The following is a 27,825-nucleotide window of genomic DNA, read 5'->3' on the forward strand; positions in this document are numbered from 1 at the left end:
GGAATAAGTTGTGTTGCATGAAGAGGATTCGAATTCGATCCTCCGACTGGTGAACAGTTTCACATATAATCGATTTTCACAGTTCATTTTTCTGAAGTTAGTAAGGAAAAAACTGACAAACCCTGCATTGTCCGGGTATTTATTTTGCCAGTTTTCTAACAGAAATACAAACAAAAACTGAACTGTGCTTGTACTAAAGTATCTAAAAAATTTCATTTCCATGTATTCGTGAAAACACCTTTGATATTACGAAACAATCATACACTATGTGGTCAAAAGTATCCGAACACCTGGATGAAAATGACTTATAAGTTCGTGGCGCTCTCCATCGGTAACTCTGGATTTCAATATGATGTTAGTCCACCTTTAGCCTTGATGACAGCTTCCACTCTCGCAGGCATATATTCAATCAGGTTCTGGGAGGTTTCTTGGGGAATGGCAGTCCATTCTTCAGGGAGTGCTGCACTGACGATAGGCATCGATGTCGGTCGGTGAGGCCTGGCACGAAGTCGGCGTTCCAAAATATCCCAAAGGTGTTCTGTGGGATTCATGTCACGATTCTGTGCAGGCCAGTCAATTACTGGGATGTTATTGTCGCGTAACCACTCCGCCAAAATGGCTCTGAGCACTATGGGAGCACTGAGGTCATCAGTCCCCTAGAACTTAGAACTACTTAAACCTAACTAACCTAAGGACATCACACACATCCATGCCCGAAGCAGGATTCGAACCTGCGACCGTAGCGGTCGCGCGGTTCCAGACTGTAATGCATAGAACCGCTCGGCCACTCCCCACTCCGCCACAGGCCGCGCTTTATGAACAGGTACTCGATCGTGTTGCAGGATGCAATCGCCATCACCGAACTGTTCTTCAACAGTGGGAAGCAAGAACGTGCTTAAAACATCAATGTAGGCCTGTGATGTGATAGTGCCACTAAAAACAACAAGGGGTGCAAGCCCCCTCCATGAAAAACACTACCACACCATAATACCACTCTTCCGAATTTTACTGTTGGCACTGCACACGCTTTCAGAAGACGTTCACTGGGCATTCGCCATACCCACTCTCTACCAACGGAACGCCACATTGTGTACCGTGATTCGTCACTCCACATAACGTTTTTTCACTGTTCAGTCGTCCAATGTTTAAATGCTGCTTATACCAAGCGAGGAGTCGTTTGGCACTTACCGGCGTGATATGCAGGTTATGAGCAGCCGCTCGACCATGAAATCTTAGTTTTCTCGTCTCCCGCCTAACTGTCATAGTACTTGCAGAGGATCCTGATGCAGTTTGGAATTCCTGTGTAATGGTCTGGATAGATGTCTGCATATTATACATTACAACTCTCTTCAGCTGTCGGCGGTCTCTGTCTGTCAATAGACGAGGTCGGCATGTACGCTTTTGTGCTGTACGTGTCCTTTCAAGTTTCCACTCCGCTATCACATCGGAAACAGTGGATCTAGGGATAGTTAGGAGAGTGGAAATCTCGCGTACAGGCGTATGACACAAGTGACCCCCAATCACCTAAGCACCTTCGAAGTTATGCGAATTGCCGCATACTGCTCTCTCACGATGTCTAATGACTACTGAGGTCACTGATATGGAGTGCCTGGTAGTAGATGGTAGCACGATGTATCTAAGGTTGAAAAATGTATGTTTTTGTAAGCGTCCGGATAGTTTTGATAACACGGTGTACATGGAAGTATGCATAATGTACAAGTGTATGAGTTCAGTATTCAAATTAAGAAAAATGACAGCGGACTGTTTCTGTACTATGGGCGAAGTTGCTTCGAGCTTCTACAACGCGATTTTGTAAACATATCTATAGCATCGCGTCTTCATAGCTTTGTGGTCGACTATCGTTTTCGCCTATAGCCATTTGAAGTTGGCAGTTGAAAGGCGTTACAAGCCTCGATACCTCTTAGGTATTTCCTTAAGTTAACCTAAGTGTAAGAGTGCCTTAGTAAAATGGCTCTGAGCACTATGGGACTTAACACCTATGGTCATCAGTCCCCTAGAACTTACAACTATTTAAACCTAACTAACCTAAGGACATCACGCAACACCCAGCCATCACGAGGCAGAGAAAATCCCTGACCCCGCCGAGAATCGAACCCGGGAAGGTGCCTTAGTAGTAAAGAAAAAATGTATTACTACCTCATGCATGATGCGGCAGGTCCTCAAGCATCTCAGTGTTTACGACGTCTTAACCTCCGATCTATGTGCCACACAATTATATAATTATGTAGGTATAATCACTGTCATATGAGGATACTGTGTTGCGAATGGAGTTAGCAGAAAAAAGTAATAAAATTGAATGTAGCGGTTTTACACGAATTTCAGTGCGTATGAAGTCATACCTTCTAAACTACATGTGTTATCACCACATACTTTTGTGGTGCATTTGGCGGATCATGTGGAAACTGCTGCCAAAATTTATAGCGAATACAGTTTCTAGCAGAGAAGTAGTACATTTAAATGCCATGTATTATGCATGCAGTAAATCTCCTGAATTACGGTAGGTGGTTCTTGTCCCCACAGCGATTTTGCCTCATAGTAGGGGATATACGTGGTGTTCAGAAATCACCATTACCAGCTTCTAGGACTTATATCGGGGAATGAAAAGTGATATTCTGCATAGTAAGTCATATGCGGAAATGTAAAGTTTACGTTCAATGACGGTTTCATTTGAGAAGTGCAACGCGTCCACTTCTGCTGAGAGAAAGTCTCATTCTCGTCCTGGTAAGCAATAGGGTGCACAGGATTACGTGTACTGCGTCAGACGATCTTCTAGTGTCAGTTAACGTCTGCCTTGCTACGAGACTCCTTTAAGGACAGAGAGAGATCTACTGGCACGCGTGCTGGTCACTACACTAGAAATTGAAGAGACACTGGGTGGGATGGGGACGGTGTACCAGAACATGCTTCGTAGGTACGATGTCTGTAACAACGTTGGTTGTCACCACACGGAGCCTCTGTTGTAATGCATCTGTATGTTCTGTACGTACAGTATGCTGGGTTCTTTTATGTTTCGGAATAATGTAAGCACACAATGCTTAAGTGATAATACAAACAAACGTATTTAAGTGGTTAATGGATGTATCGTTACGTTTCATTCTCAACTGTCACCTACTAATTGCACCGAGTCATGCAAAATTGAATTCCTCAAAAAGAAGTGGATGACTTAAACACATGAATTGATACTGTCTTCAAACATGGGTGCCTATATTCGGTCCAGTGATTTAACAGGAGATATGGAACATACATACATACTTACACACGCGCACACACGCACGCGCGCACGCACACACACACACACACACACACACACACACACACACACACACACACACACACACACACAGAGAGAGAGAGAGAGAGAGAGAGAGAGAGAGAGAGAGAGAGAGAGAGAGAGACAAACGAATAATACATACCTACAATTTTATATCATGTATGGATATAAATCCACGTTCCTTGCCACGCCATCTACGCTGAATCAGACGATTCCTTGAAAGCGCGATATTGGATGACAAACGGAGACGATTGCATAAATACATCTTTATATTACAGTGTACTGTGTTTTGGTGATTTTTTTTCGGGGTCAAAATCTTGAGAAAATGTCAAAATCGACGACGTTAAAAGGCATTTTTGTAGCATATTCAAATTTTGTTTTATGTGTAAATGGCGCCATGGGAGACGCCAAGAAAAATATGAACACGTCTGAGCACTTCTCTGTTGTGTGCTGAGGTCAGAGCCAGTGCACCACTTGCGGCAGGCCGGAGTGAACTGTCCCCGAGAGGAGCGCGCTGCGGCGTGCGCAGGGCAACGCCCCAGAGGCTAATCACTTAGCCGGTATCCAGGCCCCGGCCCCGCCGGCAGCTCACTGCGGACATAAGCCTCCACAGACGGCCCCCAAAAAGCGGAGCTCTTCCGCGATACAGCCAATCTGTCAGTGTCACCGCCAGCCCTGCCCGACACGGCCTACGCCAACTTGTGGCTGCCCTGTTGCTGGGCTGCAACGGTAGCTGTTCCGCACAGCCTAAGCTACGGCCACAGCTGTGTTGAGACATTCACTAACACTTGGTACATCTACTGTGGCGCACGACTCTACGCATATAGGATGATGATATTGTGATCATTAGTACCTTAATATTTACCCACCTCACTGACTTAGTTGTTTCTTCTCTGCATTCACCAGCCTTCACTTAACTTACTAAATGGCTCTGAGCACTATGGGACTCAACTGCTGTGGTCACTAGTCCCTTAGAACTTAGAACTACTTAAACCGAACTAACCTAAGGACATCACACACATCCATGCCCGAGGCAGGATTCGAACCTGCGACCGTAGCAGTCGCACGGTTCCGGACTGCGCGCCTAGAACCGCGAGACCACCGCGGCCGGCCTTAATTTACTACCTAATGTTTTATGCATAGTTATAACTACACCAGTAAGTGTAAATTAACCGTTCTGAATCCAAGTGTCCACACCTCCAACACCCGTCCTCATCTTCAGGGGAAAATAAGCACTCATGGCTTGCCCTAGCCATTAGCAGTCAGCAGGAGCTCTTAAGCGCAGTCTCGCGGAGGTGAGACGTGAATCCCGATCTCATTTGAGGCTGCCGCCGCTAACGACGCATCCGCTGCAGTCTGTGAGACTCAACCCAGAATTTCGTGCTGATGTAGCTCGTAACTCCTAGGCTGCTAGGATTAGATGGGTATCAGCCTCGAAAGTAAAGACGACTGCTGGTTACTGCGCCACACAGTGGAACGGATTGCCATCATCTTGTGAAGCAAACCTGTAGGTTCAAAGACTTGGTGGAAGGACATTTTATGACAGTTTACTAAGTGATCGTTAACATTGTAACGAATATTAAGATTTCATTCACATAAACTCTCATGTCTGCTGAGCTTACATCATTCACAAAAAGTATTTGAACCTGTGTGGTTTTACCTACACAAGTCATTATAAATTACTAAATTTGCCGGCATTAAATTATTATTTTCATCATTGTAGTTTCATACGAAACTATCTTCCGGCATATTCTGGGGTCGGGGGGACGATATCAGCGCAGGCAGGGAGCACCCTGGCATCAATCTGGTCGAACTCAGTGCTCTGTTGACAATGAATTGTTTCGGAGCCCACCGTTCATTGCACATTATTGAACCTGGAACTCCGCAAGAGACCACCCAGGCGTATTCACATTTTCACCCAATGGCATGCATTTTCTTTCTACATAGAACCTGCCGGCATAATTTAAAACCATATAACTGCGTCAAATATGTTTTGCATCTTATTGATGGAGTGCATATTACTCGTAATTACTGTTTTATATCATACCACAGTATTGAAATTTGTAAAAAACTGTGTTTCATTTTATTCATGTATACTGGCACCGGTTTCTTTCATGACGTTCAGAATAACCTTTCAGCACTGTTTACTTTGCGGCGAATCAACTTCATCCGATAAGACAAATGTGAGGAAATTTTTGGGGGAGTGTAATGGCGGTTTTTGCCAAGATTAGAGATTTGCATGTACGAGCGTTTATGATCCTAGGCACTGCAGGAACTAGAAGCTCCTGCTCTGTACTAGGAATGTCACTTCCGTCGTCAATAACTTTGTGATTTGACCACTTAGTACATTACATCGTTGAATCTACCACAACACAGTTGAAAAAACGCGGTCCCATTGCCATAAAACTGTCGTACATGAATAAAAAGACAGTTTTGCGGCAAGAGGGGCTTAGTGGGTTATAGAGTCGCGATTTAAACATCCCAAGTATGGGCAAAAATTACATATTCATAAAACGTATAACAGACGTTGATACTAACATAACAACATTTCCACTTTTCATGACGTGTGTGTATACATTGTGCATATTATGAAACAAACTTAATAATTTTGAACATGGTTTATGTTCACCGACGTAAAAACATCTAAAAAGATTCTATATTCCCTCTACCACCCTTTTATGTGGGTTTTTCTATTTTTTTATTTTTTATTCTCGAAAGTAGTAGTGGAACTGGGTGCAGCTCAGTTCATTTCATTTTATTAGCTCAACTTTTAGACTTATTACGAGAAATGTCTAACACAGCTGTTAAAATTAAGAATGGAATTCTATGGTACAATAGTACACACTGCGGTTATAGCGAAGACTACATACAAGACTATAAAAACGTACAAGTTAAAATCTATTCTTAACTAGTAAACGATTACCATCTACGACATGTTCGACATCTTACAAAGCAATACAAACTTCACTACATATACACTATCTGATCAAAAGTATCCGGACACCTATCAAAAAATGGTTCAAATGGCTCTGAGCACTATGGGACTTAACATCTATGGTCATCAGTCCCCTAGAACTAAGAACTACTTAAACCTAACTAACCTAAGGACATCACACAACACCCAGCCATCACGAGGCAGAGAAAATCTCTGCCCCCGCCGGGAATCGAACCCGGGAACCCGGGCGTGGGAAGCGAGAACGCTACCGCACGACCACGAGATGCGGGCGGGACACCTATCAAAGCACGTTAACATGGGGTGGCGTGTCCTCCCTTCATCTTCTGAAGACTTGAACACTGCTGAGGACACTTTCAGTGAGGTGTCTGAATGTCTTTGGAGGAATAACAGCGCATTCGCTCACAGAGCCGAAACTAGAGAATGTAGTGACGTCTAACCATGTGGTCTGGTTGAGATATCATCGTCCTAACTCATCCCAGAGGAGTTTCATTCGGTTGAGATCGGCCTGTCCTTTTCAGGAATGTTATGTCCACAAACCATTGCTTCACATATGCTGCCTATGACCAGGTGAAGTTTCATGTTAATACATCCATCGTCTCGAGACTGTTCCTCTACTATGCACAGTTCACAATGCTGTAAAATGTGTTTGTCATATTCCGCATTTAACGTGGTAAGGGGACTATAACCTAACCATGTAGTACAGCTCCGTACCGTAACACGATCTACTGCGTCCTTCGCTGTTCGCGTTATACATGATGGCAGTTGACGTTCTTCAAGCATTCGCCAAACGCAAACTCATCAATCGCATTGCCACAAATTACAGCGTGCTCCATCACACCATAGAACTCGTTTCCAGTCATCCACTGACCAGTGGTGCCGCTGCTTACACCATTCCAAGTGTCGCGCACTTATTTTGCTTAGCTTTCTGCTGGTAGCACTGGGAGAATCCGGACGTTTTCGATCATACACTGTACATGTGAAACTAATGCTATTAAGCTGCATTCTCTTATCTGTTTCCCACACGTATTACCGTTCTTGTGCAATCCTTGAGATTACCGTTTAAGTTGGTAAAAATTTCTGTTTTATGCGACATAATAAGACAGTTTAACATTACTTGCGAATGTGATAACATTAATTGGAAACAGAGTTAAACTAATCGCGTAAGAACTGCGAGGTAATTGTATCCTCAGAGGCGTCAGGTGTCTTGTTTCATTGTTATAACGTACAGAAGATTAATTTTTTATGTAAGCGAATATTTAACTTCGTCCCTGGACTCAGTGCACCTTCTTGAGTAGCTGTTTGAGTGTAAAAGTACAGTCAAGGAAAGGAATTTCCAAATGGTGTTGCGCTCCTTTGACGATCACGTGAAGGGCATATGTTTCGTTGTTCCTAAGCCCTGCAGGTTGCTTGCGTAAATAGGGCGCAAGATGCAAGTTGACGTGCCAGGCCGACATAATGGACGCCAGAGCAGTGTCGGGTGGCGAGTCAGACAGAAACGATTACAAACGACTTTGTGCAAAAACGTCGATAAAACTAACATCTGACGTAGAATACCGAGGATGCAAGAAACACTCGAGTAATACAAGTAAAATAATTGAAGAAAGTTTCTTCAACAATGATTAATCCAAGTTGTGCAGCCGTTACTAGTTGGTATATCAACAACTGGTGCCGACAAACAAAATAACAAATAATAATTTACAAATGGAAGCGAAAGAACCCGTGCCTCTTCTTTCTACTTTCACGGGGTACAAATTACCAAAACTTTTTTTGGTCATAAACATTCTTTAGAGAGTATTTTACCAGATAAATATGTTTCCCAAAAGCATTAATCCGTGGTCTAGGGGTAGCGTCTTTAATTAATAACGAAAACGTCATCGATCCCATGCTAGAATCTGAACGCTGCTTAAATTTTGATCAACAATCACCATTGGCAGCCGAGGACTTCTTGCATAAAACGTCTACCCTCGTGCTGCCAGCGGCCTTGTCAAGGAGGGCGAAGGAGCGGACAGAGGTTCAGAGCACTCTCTTCTCCTTGGTGTGCAAAACTGTCCCTAAAGTGGGAAGAATAAGGAATGGTCAAAGTCATGAGGATGAAGAAGGCAATGGAAATCACTGCATTGAAGACAGTTAATGTGTATCCACAGGACATGTGGCATGTAATTGAAGAAATGTCATGATGATCTCTCTATTGGCAAAAGATTGCGGAATTGCCCCCATTCCAATCTCCGGCAGGGGACTGGCACGGGGTAGGTTGCCATGAGGAAAAGATTGAATAATCAACGAAAGGATAGCGTTCTATGAGTCGGAGCGTGGGTGTGACAGGGAAACTAGAAAATCTGAAAAGCGAAATGCAAAGGCTCAATCTAAATATAATAGGGGTAAGTGAAGTGAAAAGGAGACAAGGATTTCTGGTCAGATGGTCAACAGCAGCAGAAAATGGTATAAATGGAGTAGGGTTTGTTACGAATAGGAAACCAGGGCAGAGAGTGTGTTAACGGGAATAATTAAGTGACAGGGTTATTCTTATCAGAATCGACAGCAAACCAACACCAACAGCAATAGATCAAGTATACATGCCGACGTTGCAAGCTGAAGAGGAAGAGAGAGAGGAAGTATATGAGGATATTGAAAGGGTAATACAGTACGTAAAGGGAGATTAAAATGTAATAGTCATGGGGGACTGGAATGCAGTTATAGGGGAAGGAGCAGAAGAGAAAGTTACAGGAGAATATGGGCTTGGGACAAGGAATGACAAAGGAGAAAGACTAACTGAGGTCTGTACCAAGCTTCAGCTAGTCATAGCAAATACTCTGTTCAAGAATGACAAGTGGAGGAGGTACACTGGGAAAAGACCGGACGATACGGGAAGATTCCAGTTTGATTACTTCATGGTCAGACAGAGATTCCGAAATCAGAAAACCAGATACTGGATTGTAAGTTGTACCCAGGAGCAGATATAGACTCAGATCACAATATAGTAGTGATGAAGAGTAGGCTGAAGTTTAAGACAATTAGTCAGGAAGAATCAATACGCAAAGAAGTGGGATACGGAAGTACTAAGGAATGACGAGGTAAGCTATAAGTCTTCTAAGGCTATACATACAGCAATAAGACGTAGCACAGTGGGCAGTAAAGTTAAAGAGGAATGTACTAAAATGGCCATCATTGAAGATGGGAAAGGAAACTTGGGGTAACTGCGAAGAAACAATGGCTAACAGAAGAAATAGTTCAATTGATCGATGAAAGCAGTACAAAAATGTTCCGGGAAACTCAGGAATGCAGAAATACAAGTCGCTGAGGAAGGAATAAATAGGAAGTGCAGGGAAGCTAAGACGAAATGACTGCAGGAAAAACATGAAGACATCGAAAAAAAATGATTGATGGAAGGACAGCCTCAGCATACAGTAAAGTCAAAACAACCTTCTGTGACATTAAAAGCGAGGGTGATAACATTAAAAGTGCAACGGGAATTTCACTGTTAAATGCAGAGGAGAGAGCGGATAGGTGAAACTAATACATTGAAAGCCTCTATGAGGGGGGAAGATTTGCCTCATGTGATAGAAGAAACAGGAGTCGATTTAGAAGAGATAGGGGATCCAGAATTACAATCAGAATTTAAAAGAGCAGTGGAGGACTCAAGATCAAATAAGGCAGAATGTATAGATAGCATCCAATCAGAAATTCTAAAATATTTGGGCGAAGTGGTAACAAAACGACTATTCACATTTGTATGTAGGATGTATGAGTCTGGCGACATACCATCTGACTTTCGGAAAAGCAACATCCACACAATTCCGAAGACCGCAAGAACTTACAAGTGCGAGAATTATCGCACTATCAGCTTTGCAGCTCATGCATCCAAGTTGCTTATCAGAATAATATACAGAAGAATGGAACCGAAAATTCATGACGCCCTAGATGACGATTAGTTTGGCTTTAGGAAAGGTAAAGGAACGAGTCAGGCAATTCTGACGTTGCGGTTAATAATGGAAGCAAAACTAGAGAAAAATCAAGATTCGTTCATAGGATTTGTCGACCTGCAAAATACGTTCAATAATGAAAAATGTGCAAGATGTTCGAAATTCTGAAAAAGTAGGGGTAAACCATAGCGTGAGACGGGTCATATACAATATGTTCAACAGCTAAGGGGGAATAATGAGAGTGGACGACCAAGAACGAAGTGCTCGTATTAAAAAGGGGTGTGAGACAAGGATGTAGCCTCTCGCCCCTACTGTTCAGTTTGTACATCTAGCAAGCAATGATGAAAATAAAAGAAGCGTTCAGGAGTGGAATTAAAATTAAAAGTGAAAAAATATCAACTATATGATTCGATGGTAACTTTGCTATCTTGTGTGAAAGTGAAGAAGAATTACATGATCTGCTGAAGAGCCGGCCGTTGCGGCCGAGCGGTTCTAGGCACTTCAGTCCGGAACCACGCTGCTGCTACGGTCGCAGGTTCGAGTCCTACATCGGGCATGGATGTGTGTGATGTCTTTAGGTTAGCTCGGTTTAAGTAGTTCTAAGTTCTAGGCACTGATGACCTCAGATGATACGTCCCATAGTGCTCAGAGCCATTTGAACCATTTGATCTGCTGAACAGAATGAACAGTCTAATGAGTACAGAGTATGGATTGAGAGTAAATAGAAAAAAGACGAAGGTGATGAGAAGTACTATAAATGGGAGTAGCGAGAAACTGAACATCAGGATTGATGGTCAGGAAGCAGATGAAGTTAAGGAATTCTGCTACCTAGGCAATAAAATAACTAAGGAAGGACGGAGCAAGGAGGACATCAAAATCAGTCTAGAAAGGGCTAAAAGGGCATTCCTGGTCGAGAGAAGCCTACTAATATCAGATATCTGCCTTAATCTGAGGAAGAAATTTCTGAGTATATACGTTTGAAGTACAGCATTGTGATAGTGAAACATGAGCTGTATTAAAACCGGAACGGAAGAGAATCGAAGCATTTCAGATGTGGTGCGACAGACGAATGTTGAAAATTATGTGGACTGATAACGTAAGGGATGAGGAGGTTTTGTGCAGGATAGGAGAAGAGAGGAACATCTGGAAAACACTGATGAGGAGAAGGGACAGGATTATATGACACGAGGGAATGACTTCCATGGTACTAGAGAGAACTGTAGAGGGCAAAAACTGCAGAGGAAGACAGAGACTGGAATACATCCATCAAATAATAGAAGACGAAGGTTGCAAGTGCTACTCTGAGATGAAGATAGCACAGGAGAGGAATTAGTAGCGGGCCGCATTATGAAACCAGTCATAAGACCGATGGCAAAAAAGGGCATTCTAGACATTAAATGCTTTAAATATTAATGCATTTTAAGGACAGCACAAGCTGCCACGCTCCACTTCTGCCTTTCATCAGCTTCATGAATTTTAAATACTTTATTCGTCAACTTACGGTGATATTTCGTGCTCACGGTTGGCTCCCCTGTTCGCGCGAAACTTTCGCTTTTTCCTCGTATTTCCGGCGAGTTTTATGTACATGTTTACAACTGAAAATTTGTTTTTATAACAACTAGCCGCGACTTGTAAGAGTATACAAGAAATGCAAAGGAGGGCCTGGAAGAAAGGGAAACTAAATTATGTTATTGGTGCAAATAACAGGGTTTGGTCAGTGAGAGTGCTGCACCTTGTTCCAAGTTATATTGAACATGTACTTCAATTTCCTCCGTTCTAGGCGCTACAGTCTAACCGTGTGCCTACTACGGTCGCAGGTTCTTATCGTGCCTCGGGCATCGATATGTGTGTTGTCCTTAGGATAGTTAGGTTTAAGTAGTTCTAAGACCTAGGGGACTTTTGACCTCCGATGATAAGTCCCACAATGCTTAGAGCCATTTGAACCATTTTGAGCGAGTTTCCTCCGTGATTGCAAGTGATATTTATAGCAGTAAAAATATTAGTACCCGTGCTTCCAGAAGGGAGCGACGCACTCAATCAGGGCTCATCACCATATAGCGATAGCAGAGAGTATATTTTTAGAATGCTCCTGAGGGCACTTCTTCAAGTGTAGATGACAGATCATGACATTCTTTGAAGAAAGAAACCTATGGACTGCAGTAGTCAATAATAAATATTACATGTAGCGGCCTCTGTCACTAACCTTTCCTTTTAAAGTCAGATTACGTTAAGTAAAAAGTAGAATCGTTGTGCAGATAAACAACAAAATTCATATTTAACAGACATAAGCATTGTTAGTGCTGTGTTTCATCAAACGTAACATAAATAAAAAATGAATTGTCTATGTGTAACTTCTATATTCAAAACAAACATTAAATGAAATTGTTTAAAATGTCGCATACCTCTGAGTAGAAGAAGAGTGGTACCTTCTTCAGCTTGTTCGAAAAATTAGAGCACTGCACTACATGGAGATGTCTTTGATATGACCCGCAATTTGTTAACAAGAGCACCGTACATATGACAAAGTGTTCACGGCCATTATATGCTCAACCAGGTTTCCTAACAGTTCTAATGCACTCTGGTGATCGTCCTACATGTCACAGAGAAACGCAGCTCTTATCGTTTGCATGCCCGCCGATGGTAGGTACGCATACGAAGATACGTTGGCATCCGACTATGTCTTTTGCGTGTTTCACTTGTTAGTCCTGCAGTGTACATTACTTTGCAGTTCACATTTACACGTTTGACAGACGGTTTATCAACCAACTTGGTGATTACTTCTCGATTGGATATGGAAAAAATAGACAACTAAATATTTTCTCACGAGCTCAGGTTTTTCTTGTTTTATTATGACAGTCTTTTATCCCAATGTAGGTTGGAATCAACAAAATATTTTGTAGTTCGGAGTAGAAAATTGATGATGACAATTTCTTCAAAATACTTCGCAGTAAAGAAAACTGCATTTATTTCAATTATTGTCACTCAAACTTGCTTATCATTTCTGTGATCCTTTCTCCCCTCTTTCTTGATAAGGCAAAACGAGCTTCCTTTGTTTGAAATTTTTCGATGTCTTCCGTCGATGTTATAATAAAAGGATCCCCTACCGTGGACAATATTACATAAAGGGATGGACTAGCGTAGTGTAGGCAGCCTGTTTAGTGGATAAGTTTCATCTTCTAAGTGTCCTCCCAATAAAATACAGTCTTTGGTAAACTTTCTATGTGATGGTTTCAATTTAAGATGTTATTATTTAAAATCTCTCGAAATTTAACGAAATTTTTTTAGGATTCATAGTAATGGATCACACTTTTGATTGGCTGGGGTCATTTGCCACTTTTCGCACATTGTGACACATCATCTAAATTGTTTTACAATTCATTTTGGTTTTCCGATAGCTTTACTGGAGAGTCAACGATAGCATCATATGTCAGCAACGTAAGAGCGCGGCTTAGACTGTCTCCTACAACCTTTGCACAGACTGAGAACAACACAGGTCCTAAAAATCTCGTGGAACTCCGGGTACCACTTTGGTTTCATTAGATGACTACCCGTCAATAACAATTGCTGCTCCTCTGACAAGAATATTGAATACAGTCGTGCAACTGATGTATGCTTGTTAAGTACGCAATTTAATATTAACCACTTGCGAAGAACGGTGTCAAAATCAGTCTGGAAATCTAGGCATATAGAATCAGTTTGGAGCTCATAGCGATCGCACTCATGGCTTCGTGTATACAATCGATATCTAATGGGAATATTCCGACAGTCACCACTCAGCCTTGTCCAAGCATGGGGCCAAAGACACCGACAATCGTCAGAAGTACCCTCTACCATAATCCTTACAGCTCTACCCTGTTGCACTCCCGATTAGAAGACGCACCCAGAAGACGGAAATAATATCCATAAATGCACTGAAGAAGACAGTAGCGTGTTCAACTGTTATTTTGTAGTCAGCAGAGCTGGCCCGGGCCACGCAGAGCATGGGTGTGATTGCGAGGTACTTACACGCTCCAGGCCGGAGTTGTCAGCATTCCAGGCGATGACCGGGATGCCGAGGTATCCGGCCAGCTGCAGGAAGTACTGTGCGGACGCCGTGCTGCGGCCGTACTTCTCGTAGTTCATCAGGTACAGGATGGCGGACACGTTCACCGACAGGAACTCAGTGCACAGGGACGACAGAATGGCTGCAACAGACCACAAGTGTCTACGTCAGTTCTCAACTGACAGAACAAGAAACCTCGCAGAAAATTGTCCTTAGTCACTGTCACGTGGAGATATCATTATTGTTATTAGCTCCCTAATAATGAATTTACCTTGAAACACTTTATTCGGATTTGATTATGTTTCCATAACTACCAGCAATATGCTGTAAGAGAAATGAGCTGATTATTCCGATTACCGCTGCTGTCTAGACGAACGCTTACTAGTTTCACCTTTTATGTAAGACGAAAAATTCTGTAACAGCTAGAACGGAGTACTTCTGAAACTGTTTACCATTGAGGGAGGTATCAAATTCATAGATGAGAGACAGAAAAGGCATTTGGTACTTTTTTGCGACGAAATAAGATTGGTTATTTATTATGTTCTTTGCTGCCCATGAAATTACGGAGAGAAAACAAAACACGTTTCGTTTTCTCGATTCACTGAACTTTGACGTCTTAGAAATCAACAATTTCATATACAGTGTTTAAGTTTCTGAGAACTTAAAAAAAAGTTATTTAAATTACATAGATCTGCCAATTCATACATTGTAATTTTTTTCTTTGCCCGTTTTAGATGATACTAATGTTTTTTGATACGCAGAGTTCAGAAATGCAAGGGTTTTTCATAAAGTAATGAAGAAAATCCTAGAAATTGATCTGATATATACATTCAAAAAACTTTTATTAAAAAGCATTGCATAGCATCAGTCATTACAACTATTATGGTAAGCATTATGTACCTCAAGAAGCACACTAAGTGGTAAAAAGTATTTTCTTTCTTTCTTAAATCTCCATTGCTCTTTCATCTGTGCACTAGGTGAAGATTTTTCCTGAGAAGTCTAGGAAGTGCAGCTTCAAGCTCATCGAGGCATCCAATGTTTTAAAGTTATCAAGCACGTTTCTGACAATGTACTACGAGTCGGTGTGTTTGAAGGGGACAAGAAACTTGGTGTCAAGTTCTTCAAAGAATATACAAGGCGATCATTAAATTTCATTCATTTTGTCTTCAGATGTTTGTCTTTATTTATTTCCTAACGCCAGTGCCTACGAAAAGTTCCTTGTTTCATCTTATCTTCTAATAACCGCTTTAATGTACTTGCCACATGCTTGAATGCGTTAGCATCTTCTCGCATTTCTGTGATAAATTGTGCCATACTGAGAACTTTCTTGAGAAGTTGTGGCAGATTTTCTCCCATTTACATGGGGGTCATTCCTCACCACTTGAACACATTCAATGAGGGGTCCATGACTGGACCAGTTCTCCAACCTTAACACCATTGTTTCACTTAGAAGGCGATGCAGCAGCGTATATGCAACGTTGCGCGACTCCGATGTGTATATGTAAGCACCGACATGTAAGCAAGAGGTTAGTGTGGCATTCGTGGAAATGTGCCCAAACAGGATCGGCGTGCCATTTTTGGGTTGCCAATGGAGAAGCACCAATAGATATCCAACGGAGAATGAAGAAAATGCTGGCCGCTGTGGCTGAGCGATTGTAGGCGCTTCAGTCCGAAACCGTGCTGTTGCTACTGTAGCAGGTTCGAATCCTGCATCGGGCATGGATGTGTGTGATGTCCTTAGGTTACTTAGGTTTAAGTAGTTTTCAGTTTAGGGGACTGATGACCTCAGATGTTACGTCTCACACTGCTTGGAGCCATTTGAACCATTTGGACGAAAAGGGGAACGGCGTATTTCAATAGTGGTACAAGTCCATTTTTGTTCATTCTGAGATACAGAGTCCCAAAGTTGAATGATCGCTGAAAAATCTGCATTTGAGCTACCAGAAATATTCAACCATATGGCTAGAGATGAACCTTTTTTCCGTTTGTTTCCACCATTAATTTCAGAAGCGTTATAGTGAGAAAAGTGTAGGTAATGGACTTGTACCCATATTGAAATACGCCCTTCATGTGTGAGGCAGCATGTTCGTCTAAAACTGGAGTGGCCCTGCTTCGAAATTATGTACGTTCCCATATAGCAAATGTGGCGCAGAAGTTACACCAACTCAACTAGGAAACACTCCAGCACCCGGCCTACAGTCCTTATCTCTCCCCATGAGATTTTCACTCCTTCGGTCCCTTGAAAAATCCTTGAAAGGTCGACGATGCCTTGTAGTACTGGGATGTGCAGCCGGCTGTTACTTTTTCACGTAGCAGGACGCGTGTTTCAAAATGGTTGAAATGGCTCTGAGCACTATGGGACTTAACTTCTGAGGTCATCAGTCCCCTAGAACTTAGAACTACTTAAACCTAACTAACCTAAGGACATCATACACGTCCATGCCCGAGTCAGGATTCGAACCTGCGACCGTAGCGGTCACGCGGTTTCAGACTCTAGCGCCTAGACCGCGTGTTTTACCAAACGGCTGTCTTCTACATGGTGCGTCGGTGGGATGATTGCCTCAATAGTAGTGGCGATTTTGCATGTTTGGCACACCTATTCTCGATTGTTCAACCTTAGAATGGAATCTTTATATTCACCCTTTATACACCTTTTTGAGGAAGTCTGAAATTATCTGCTGTTGCTTTTTCACTAAAAGTTTGCCGCAGGTATATGAGAAGTGATCAGAAGAATTAATATAACCTCTTAAAGCAGTGAAATTCACAAAAGCAGGCAGCATCAGTCAATAAATCACGTTCTGCTGAAGGTCGCGTGAAGAACGGAAGGCATTAATTTAAAAGTGAAGAAAGAACCGCAAATTATAGAACACTGTACTAGAACTGCTCTTCGGACACAAATCTTATTTTTCACGGCGTAACTGGATAGTAAAGTACTTTTAGCTGCAATTTTACGTGAAGCAGGTGGCCTGAGATACTTGTCACCTGCAGACAAACAAGTGTGTGCCGAACACTGGACGGCGATCCAGCCTTCCTCGTTAAGTATTGAGTTAAGACCTTTATCTGGCCGCGGCCAGTGCGTACGAGGGAGGACCGTGGAAAGAATGCCACAAGCGAACGCTCTAAGCCGATCGTGGCTCCTCCTCCATTTAGGATCGCAGCTGGTGACCACGGCGCCGCTTCGCCGCTGCAACGCCCTGTTGCGTCGCCGGCTGCGCCAGGGGCACTACCAGCGACGAGTCACGCTGCGCAGCAACGTACCTTTCTAAGTGACACTACAGTTTCAAAGTCTGCAACCTTTCCTCACCGCAAATATCTTCTTGTGGTTATAGTATCAGATTTCTTGTAATGAGAAGACGAACAGTGTAGTATTTCAGGGTTAGTCAATTATTTAATTATCACTTCGAAAAAATTAAGGTGCTGCCCGGACATACGGCAATGATGATAGAACTTATCAGTATATTTACCCTGCAATACGACGTTTTTTTCATAACGAAATGCGTAAGTGGCAGCAGGAAAACATTTAGCATATCGACTCCCTGACACAAGTGTGATTCAAATCATCTTTTGGAGAAAATGATGACACTCATCGAAAAGCCACAGTATCTCAACACACCCAGAAAAGATTGAGGAAAGGTCTACTAATCCACATATGCAGACTCCGTAACTTACCCTGTCAGGTACAACAGCTTAAATTTCTTACGTGGTGGAATGAAGAAGAGGACTGGATGTGCTACAATAGTAACTATAGTGCCTAAACTTTTGTAATGAGAAGTGGTTATTGGCATCTCCCTCGCCTTCGCACTCGACACCGCCAACTCGCATTTAACTCTTGGCGGGTTATCGTCAGCTTAACCCCTGTGTTCTCGGTGGTCTCCGCGGTATTCGCGTCAGCCCCAGAGTGCATCCCGGTAACGAGGCAGAGGGCGCATTTGATAACAACAGGGGTCGCTCCAGACATGCACATCTGGCTGCATCCGCCATAAATTCGATAGCCATTAGAAAAAGTGTAACCTTCGGCGGCGCGAATATCTCTACCCGCGCGGTACCCGCTGGAACCAATTTCTTCTCGGCCAGCCATCGAGCATTGTACTATCACCGTTTGGATATCGCCTCGGATTGGACGTCGCCTTTGCCACCAGGAGGGCTCCCACTACACTTGCTACGAGCCTTGTTTGTGCCGTAGACAAGTCGTACCGCTGGGGAAATACGACTCTGAAAACGTAATTTGTTTAGATCGACTTTTCATTGATCAAGGAACCGTAATCTACACTCTCAAGACTCTGTTTTCGTTTCCTTGGGGAACAATTTTGTGAAAAATTTTTCTTCACATTATTAAGAATAATTTCTGGAGAACGTTTGTTTTCTTTTGTTGTACTGCACCAGAAACAGCAGACTGATATGTTCGAAATTTACTTGCTCAAATACACAAAATTTAATTACATCTGCTATGGATGTATTCCGAGTGAGAAATATTTCAGTAATCGATTCCTTTTATTTTGTGTAGAATATAGTCCTAAAAGTTTTACCTCGGACTGAATTTTCAGAAACTACAATGGAAAACATAAACCAAATTATAGGCATATCATTTAAAGATAGTTGCACTTTACGTAACAATGAATTTAAGGAAATTACAGTTCATACCCATGAGGTATGATACATCAAATGCGTATAAGATCTATTGTTACAATAACTAAAAGACCAGGTCTGTGTAAAGATATTGTGACACATGCGGTACATAGCTTCCTTTCACACTGATAACGCTACAGGCGCACGTTCTCTGTATGCGACTTCAAGACTTGAAACTTTTATAACTTAATCGGTCACTTCAGATGCAACATAATTCAACGTTTTATGAAAACTAGACATATTTATGTCCAGGCCCTCTTTAAGGGTAGCCGCGGCGCTCTGTATAGAAACAACGTAATTTCCGTCTACCTGTGTATGTTTATAGTTCCTGGTAAGTTCGTGTCAGTTTTAGAAACAAAGTAACTCTTGGAGTTCTGTTGTTTCTAACCATAACATGGCAGCACTGTTTATTCTGTTGGCAGTGCTAATCAGATTTGTCATTGTTGCAGAGCTGCTTGTCTTTTAGACAGAATGGAACATTCTTGGGTTTGGTTGTAACGTGATTACATCGTGAAGGTTGAGAGTAGTTTTATTTAATGTTCTTTCATAAAGAAACACTTCACAAAACAAAATGGTTGGGGCATGTGTGAGGAATGAAGCTGAATTCGAGAGTGTGGTGATAAAAAGGGCACGTGTTAAGGAAGTGAATACATAAACTATGCCAGAAAAACAATAGCGGAATGGAAAACAGATGAGAAATGCAGTTGTAAGAAAGCATGTTTTGTTAATTTTGATTACATTTCATCAAGCATCTTTGTTAGATTTAATAATTTCAAGAAAAAGGATGAAAAAAATATATTTATAATGTAAAAAAATGGAACACCTACAGCCGCCCTTACTATGTTATTTGCCGCGCGGGATTAGCCGAGTGGTCTCGGACGCAGCAGTCAAGCACTGTGTGGCTGCTCCCGGTGAAGATTCGAGTCCTCCCTCGGGCATGGGTGTTTGTGTTCGTACTTAGGATAATTTAAGTTAAGGTATGTGTAAGCTTAGGGCCTAATGACCTTAGCAGTTAAATCTCATAAGGTTTCACACACATTTGAACATTTGAACTGTGTTATTTATTATATGGCTACCAGTTTCGGTGTTTCACTGTACCATTTCAGGCCAGTCTGCATAATGATTGCATCAACAACTGACCAAACACACAATACAAAGAGTTTAAAAACAGAATAAGAGTTAAGGACAAAACTCTACAAGTGAAATTATGCTAATCGTTCGATAAAAGCAACATGTACATTCATTGTCACATACCCAAAGTATAACATAAGAATTTCGACTCTATACATTATACAAATATGCTATTTATTAATAAATTCATTAATTAAATATTCCATGATTTTTATTGGGCTGTTTGAAGATACATTAAACTGTACAACCCTGCTGCTGGGAACTGGAGATTATACTGTATGTTAAATTGCTCATCTAACTCTACTCTTTACAAAGGAGGAACAAACTTCTGATATGTGTTGAACTCTCTTATAAAAATAGTTTTTTGTGTTTCCTGAAAAATATGCATTTATGGAGTTACATGGTTTCTGAAACGGCAGGTTCAATTATAATTCTCCACACCATTGTCATTATCTTCAAGTGGAAGGTAAACAAGCATTACAAAATTGTATTTTAAGTAAAGTATTCGTTAACTGCACAGAGTATTCATCATAGGACAACAATAAAAATTTTAAAGTGATAATGCATAATATTATTTTTACTCTCAGGAAAGAGTATGTACCATAAAAGAAAGAAAAGCAGTAAATGAACAATAAAACTATTAGAACCAATGCGATATGAGTATATAAGAGGGAATGTTGCAGAACGCTATGCCGATCATTGGAGCGTCTCTACTTCCAGCAGCAACATGTTTACACTGCTAACGCGGCTCAGAATAGGTGGCAAAGTATATAATTGAGGCGCAAACCATTTCCGGTGGATGAGGCATCTCGAAGGACAGATAGGCAGTGAGTTAGTGAGCAGGTAGATTCCACGAATATATATCCTTCACAGTACTACCATCTGACTAGGAGCCAATGAGCTTTTCATCAGTGATATATATGAAGAAATTCTGCATACTATATTTAATAATAAATTGGTACATGTACCAGAAGAGCATGGAGAACTGTAAAAGTGTGTATCTCAAAATAAATTTTCAGTTTGCATTTATGCATAGTCTAACTGGTGTAACTACAGATATTTTTGTATGGGGTATCTTAATACACACACACACACACACACACACACACACACACACACACACACACACACATGCGCACAGATGCTTTCGTTGATTTTTCTCTGTATTGAACATCTCCCCACAAACACGCCAAAAACTTTATGACCTGATGTTTTCTGCATGGCCATAGCTGCACCACTAAGTGGGCTACGCCTTTCGGCATGGAAAAATCATTTTGTGTCCACGTGTTACACTTCAGCAACTGATTGCTGGCCAGGGGAAATAAACCAGTAATGGTTTGCTTCTACCACATGTAGCTATCAATCAAACTAAAAACGCACTATTCCTAATAGTTTTAATTATTAGTCTGCTGATCAAATGTCGTTCAGTACACTGTCCTCAGATACCAAAAGACATATCTGCGGTTAAGCCCCTTACACCCTGTATGTCTGCTAATTAAAAGCTCCCGAGGAGGTGAAAATTTTGCGCCCAACTCGAATTCGAACCAGAACCGTCGCCTTTTGAGCAAATTCTCGAGAAACTGAGGTATCCAGGCGCTGATAATTCAAAGAATTTGTTTGCGATTGGCTATGGTTTTGGATTCGAGTCCTCGTCCGTCGCATAGAGTTTTAATCTATAGACAGGCCAATATTTACGTACACATTTTAAGAAAGACTGTGGCAGTTACACAGGCGTTACACTGCCTAACATCTGATACAAACTGTGTAAAAAAAACTGTCAAAATACCGTTACTGTATGCATTTTGCCAGATAATGAAGCTGCATTACGTCACAGAATATCGTGCGTAGACAGTGCCCGAAGATACTGATAAGAAAAGAGTATTCAGCCTTCCAGTATACGTAGCCTGTATACCGCATGGGAAAACTTTCATCGTGTCAAGAGATAAACAACGACACACGTAATTCAAAATTGTATTTGACAGCCACATTACTAGAGCAATTCTAAATGCAACAGTCACATCTGAGGGAGATAAACACTAGGAGGGTCGCACCATCAGCTTAACATCGTATGCTCCTAAGTTTCTGAGAAAAAAATCCGTGGAGTATAAAAGAACATTGAAAATCGGTTACACGAAGATAAGATTAGCTTTAGGAAAGTTTACGGCTCCACAGGCGTTAGACATGTTAATAAAGGAAATATGTGAGAAAAATGAACAAACGTCTGTAGGACTTGTTGCCCCAGGAAAAGCGGTAGACAACGTAAAATAGTGAAAGATAGAAATTCTCTGAAAAATAAGGTATATGTCAAGAAGGATAATCGACAATATCTACAAGAAAGAAGACGGAATATTTAGAATTGATGACAAGTGCTCGGATTAAAATGGCAATAGCGCAGTCTTTCCTCTCGATCACTCAATCCACACATCAAGAAAGAAATGATCGGAGTGCAGGAAAGACTCAAGGGTGCCATTAAAACAGGCGAGTAGATGTCAACGATCGGACAATCTTAGAAGCCTTGTTAGGTTGACTGCAGAAGATGCAGTCATTTACCGTTTGTTAAAATAATAAGAGAATCATAACAAATGGCAAATTTATTTAGGCAAAATGTCCGCATGGTACGAAAAGTGGCTATTCATCAGACCAATAATAAGTGCGAGGTACTCACGTAATTACTACAAAATTTCTGTTAAATTTCCATTACACTATAAATAAGACATTGTAAATTGAAGCAAATACCTAGCGGTTACAATTGCAAAAGTAATAATTTCACAGAAAATATTTAAGATAACGAAGCAAAGGCTGCAGTTTATTGATAGAATACTTAGAAGATGGAAAAATCTACTTATGTACCTACGCTATACTTGAACATCATCTGCTAGATTAGTGCGATACACTGTGTGATCCTTAGCAGAAAGAATTGACGGAAAACATCGAAAAAACTCAAAGAAGGGCTGGGATTTTGTTATTCCGAAATAGGGAAAAAATGACGTGAACATAGCAAGCGAGTTGGGATAGCTGTCGCTTAAATAAAAGTGTTTTTTGTTTTCACAAAATTTCAATCAGCATCTGCCTGCTGCTGATGCCAAAAACTACTTGACTCCCACCTCGCTCGTAAAAAAATAAGAGAAGTCAGAGCTCGTAAGGAAAGTGTTACACGTTTATTTTTCCCAAGTTTAATTCGAGTGTCGGACAGTAGAGAAATAGTATTAAAGTAATTCTATGAAACTTCTGCTGGAGGCATATGTGTGACTTTCAGAGTAAACATGTAGGTGTGAACATGTGTAATGTTCGCTGGTAACATTGATACCGCCAGTGAAAGTAATAAGACAATACAGAATATGGGTTGAGGGTATACTATAGAAACACGAAAATAGTGAGGAGAAACAGAAATGAAATTAACCGTTGACTTAACATTAAAACTGGGGAGAACGTAGTAGCTGAAGTGGAGGAATTTTTTTGCCCTTGAGGCAAAGTAACTGCTGAAAGACGAAGAAAATCTTGGAAATAGGCCATTCCCTGCTAAAACAAGAATATCGGTCCTAATTTGTAGAAACATTTTTGTGAGTATTTACGTTTGGTGTATAGCATTGTTTGGAAGTGAATCATGAACTGCTGCGAAATCGAAAAACAAGAGAATCGGTTTTTAAAAATTTATATTACAGAAGGATGCTGAAAAATTAGGTATACCAATAAGGTAAGAAGTGAGGAGGCTGGTGAGGAAAGAAGTATTTGGAAAACACTGACTAGTGCTCCTAACGGAGCACGAAAATGGCGAATACGCTCCTGTTTAAAAGATTCTGACTGTAAAGTCAGAACCACTCACTCCCACAAGCTGTCCTAACTGTAGCTCTCTCGTACCCACTAGAAACGCTTTTTTCGGGTTCTCGCAGGAACTGCCCGTGAAATAAATCTTGTCTCCATAAGCCTGTTAAGGTCCGCCTGAGGAATTTTGTAACATTCAGACTTAGCCCCTCTACTGTAGGATAGCTACAGGAAGACGATCCTTATGTTTGATATACGAATGGTTCCTAGCCCAAGGCCTACTAGCCAAGACATTTGACCCTACCTTTCTACCACAAATGGAACCTGAGGTATGAACCCCGGAAGAAATCCGTTTCTATGCGTGGTATTTTGAAACACGTTGGTAGCGCATTCTTACCAATCCGGGAATATACGTCATGTAAAGGATTAAGTTGTAGGGAGGGAAAGAAATTTTGATGTATGCGACAAATAACCGTTGTGAGTAAATGTGGTATCCACTTTTTATGGAGGCTCATAGGATTTAAAGACAACCCCACCAGTGTCGGAGGGTGTGGGTGTACATCAAGATGCTGGAGCTTCTTGTATTCGGGAGAAGTACCACAGACTGCTGCCGACTGGAGGAGGCGTTGAAAGAGCGGACTGCAGCGAACGTGAGCAGAATCTGGGTGCTGGTCCGCCGTCGCAAACTGCAATTACACCTGGCGGCGAGAGCGCGACAAAAGAGCGGAAGCGGCTCCAATTAGAGGACGCCGCCGGCCGGTCGACCAATCAAAGCGCCGCCCATGGCCAGCGCAGGCCGGCACTCGGTTTGGCTGAAGCGCGACTTGGTGACTAACGTGACGCGTACACACCGCATGAGAGCTGGGCGTGCGTGAGGTTACGATCGGCACACCGACCGAAAAGCGCGGATTTAATCATAATTGTTCTTTCACATTTTGTGCAACTATGACAGCTTACCGGTTTCGTCATCAGAGCCACCTACATCCATACTCGGCAGACCACTACGAGATGCAAGTCAGAGGGTACTTCCGATGTGTACCACTTATCAAGGCTTCTCCTCGTTTACGCATGGAGTGCGGGACGAATATTTAAATACCTCTTTGCGTGTTGTAACTTATCTGATATCCCGCGATTCCTTCGGGAGTTATACGTAGTGGGTTACAGTATACTCTCAGCTTCATCATTTAAAGCCCGTTCTTGAAACTTTGTAAATACGCTTTCTCGGAATAGTTTGTCACTACTTCGTGTTTATGCCAGCTCCGTTTCTTCAGCATCTCCACGAGACTCTCCCATCGGCCAGAAGAGCCTGCGCTGTGTTGCCGTTTTTCCTATAGTCTTAATATTCCTTGTTACTGCCATTTTATACGAGTCTCTCACACTTATGCAATAGTCTATTACGGGTCGGACGAGACTTTTGTAATCGATCACTTTTCTAGAGTGATTAAATCTCGCTAATATTCAACTAATGAACATAGTTCTGTCACTGGCATTATCTATGAGTAAGCCAATTTGTAGAAATCAAACATTGCGTTCTTAAACTCAAGTATTTATTGACGGATTTCGGTCGTGACTCACGGATATTGTAGTTCCACGATACTCCGTGATTTCCTGTTATGAACTGCATGATTTTACATTTCTGGACATTTAAATTAAATAACGAAATCTGTCCCTTTGAAATTTTATTAAGAAGTGACTCGTTAAGGATGTGACACGTCAAATAGTCATCTAGTGAGCTTTGTTGTTGTCAATTAATTTACACAATGGGTGATAGAAGTATTTTTGATGTGTTACGTTGCTAACAAGACACCCCTAAGAGTAGAAACTAGCAAACTGCCATACGCTCACCAAAGGCGATCAAGATAATACGGTCTGATTAAGAAAGTATCTTCCAAAATAGATCGCGGGATCCACTCTCACAATGCGAATTCATTTTAGAAAAGAGCAGCGGAATTTGCAAAGACAAGCATTAAGCAAACAAGAGGTCATCGCTGAGTCAACAAACGAACAGAACAGTAGCTGAGTTTATTTGTAAAAGTAAGAGACAAATAACCAGCTTCCAAAAGTACCTAACCGTATAGGTTGACGTGGAGCACTCCAGTTATAACATTTCAAAGTGAGCCAGACTCCGACCGCATGCACGCGGAGGTTAATGATCTGGCTCTGGAACATCTCTCACCTTATAGATAGCTTTCCCTATGAGCTTTGATTTCCACCCGCTACTTCTTTTTTGAGTCAACAGTCTTCCGGCTGATTTGATAATGCCCGCCACGAGTTCATATATTGTGCCAATCTTTTCATCTCAGGGTAACACTTGTAATCAACGGCCTCAATCATCTGCTGTATGTATTCCTAGCTCTGCCTTAAATAGTTCCCTCCCGTGCTGTAGTAGTCACTCGCCGATGTCTTAACAGATTTCCTATCATCCTACCCTTATCCTTGTCAGTGTTTTCCGCATATTCTTTCCTGTCCGATTTTGAGCAGAACCTACGCATTACTTACCTTATCAGTTCACCTAATTTTCTACATTCGTCTGTACATCACATCTCAAATGCTTCGATGCGCTGCTGTTCCGATTTTCCTACGTCCACGTTTCACTACCACACAACGCTCTGTTCCAAACGTACATTCTCAGAAATTTCTCCCTAAAGTTAAGGCCTATGTTTGATAATACTTCTCTGGCCAGGAATGCACTTTTCGTTAGTGCTAGTCTGCTTTCCATGTCCTACTTGCTCCGCTCGCCATTGGTTATTTTACTACGTAGCTAGTAGAATTACTGATGTTAAATATCTCGCTATTCTCATTTTTGCTACTTCTGGTTACTTTCGTCTATCTTCGATTTATTCTCAATCCATATTCTGAGCTCATTAGAATGTTCATTCCATTCAGCAGATCATGTAAGTCTACTTCACTTTCACTTAGGATAGCAATGTCATCAGCCAATTGTACGTGTATCATTCACATCTTTTCACCTTGAATTTTAGTTCCACTGTTGAACTTTTTCTGATAGCCATCCTACCCTCCTGGAGGCACAGATTGAACAGCAGGGAGGAAAGACTACATCACTGTCTTACACCCTATTTATCCCAACTATTTCGTTCTTGGTCGTCCACTATTATAATTCCTTCTTGGCTCTTGCACGTATTGCACATTACCCGTCTCTCCCTATAGCTTAACTCTGTTTTTCTAAGAATTTCCAACAACTTGCACCATTCTACATAAAGCTCTTTTACGGTCAAAAAATCATATGAAGGTGTCTTTATTTTGCTTTAGTCTTGCTTCCATTATCAACCGCAACGTGAGAATGGTCTATATAATTTATTGTTCACAGCTCATCATTACCCCAACAAACTCTAGAGGTATTCGACCAGCGTAGCTGGCGTCACTGGTGCATTAAGGTGGTTGATTGATCCATCGTTTCGCCGATAGTGGAACAAAACAGTTAACTCTTAGCGTCTCAAAGTCTTGGAGAATGCGTGCGGTGAAACACAAGAAGTGTATTAGCTGGCGCTGTCCTGGAATAGCAAAAAAGGGCACGAATTTCATCAGAGTGGAATACCGCTGCCAGTTTACACAACGTAGTGTACCTTATCTGAACTTATCTCACTCAGTTACGTTCCATATGTTTCAAGTTAATAATTAAGACAATTAATCATTTGAATGACGTTGTGGATACCTGAATTCTCTTTTGGATACGGTTTTGTTATGTTACCCTTTTTCTATCTGTAAGCCAATTCATCCAAATAGCTATGAAATGCTTGTACATTTCAAAGTGAAATACGAACAATATTATAGCTCGGCGTACTCCGCATTAAAATAGCATAATCAGCTATGAAAAAAAAATACTACACTCAAGGCGTAACCGTAATCCGAATATTTGGCTTTTCAATGACGTACTTAAACACTAAACCATAAAGCCCCAATTAAGAATTAAAGTTTCCACTTCTTTCCCTTTTGAGACGAAAATTTGTAGGTCAGATAAGCGGAAACGGCCTGCATGTGCTTTTACCCTTGCAACATCTCACAGAATTCTAAGGTCTCAAAGATATGACCAATAATGTTACGTAGGCCTCCGAGAGCCGACTGTTTACCGCGTTTC

General features: G+C 41.6%; 1 protein-coding gene across 1 annotated transcript in view; it reads right to left on the reverse strand.

The window, feature by feature from the left end:
• Positions 1-27,825, reverse strand: part of LOC126355582 (glutamate receptor ionotropic, NMDA 2B) — a 1,429,141-nt gene that overhangs the window by 1,171,362 nt on the left and 229,954 nt on the right. Inside the window, exon 2 of the mRNA XM_050005946.1 lies at positions 14,174-14,352. Coding sequence (XP_049861903.1) covers positions 14,174-14,352 — 179 coding nt within the window. The remainder of the gene's footprint in view (positions 1-14,173; positions 14,353-27,825) is intronic.

The sequence above is a fragment of the Schistocerca gregaria genome, chromosome 3 (assembly GCF_023897955.1).
Source record: "Schistocerca gregaria isolate iqSchGreg1 chromosome 3, iqSchGreg1.2, whole genome shotgun sequence".
NCBI classification, from domain to species: Eukaryota; Metazoa; Arthropoda; class Insecta; order Orthoptera; family Acrididae; genus Schistocerca; species Schistocerca gregaria.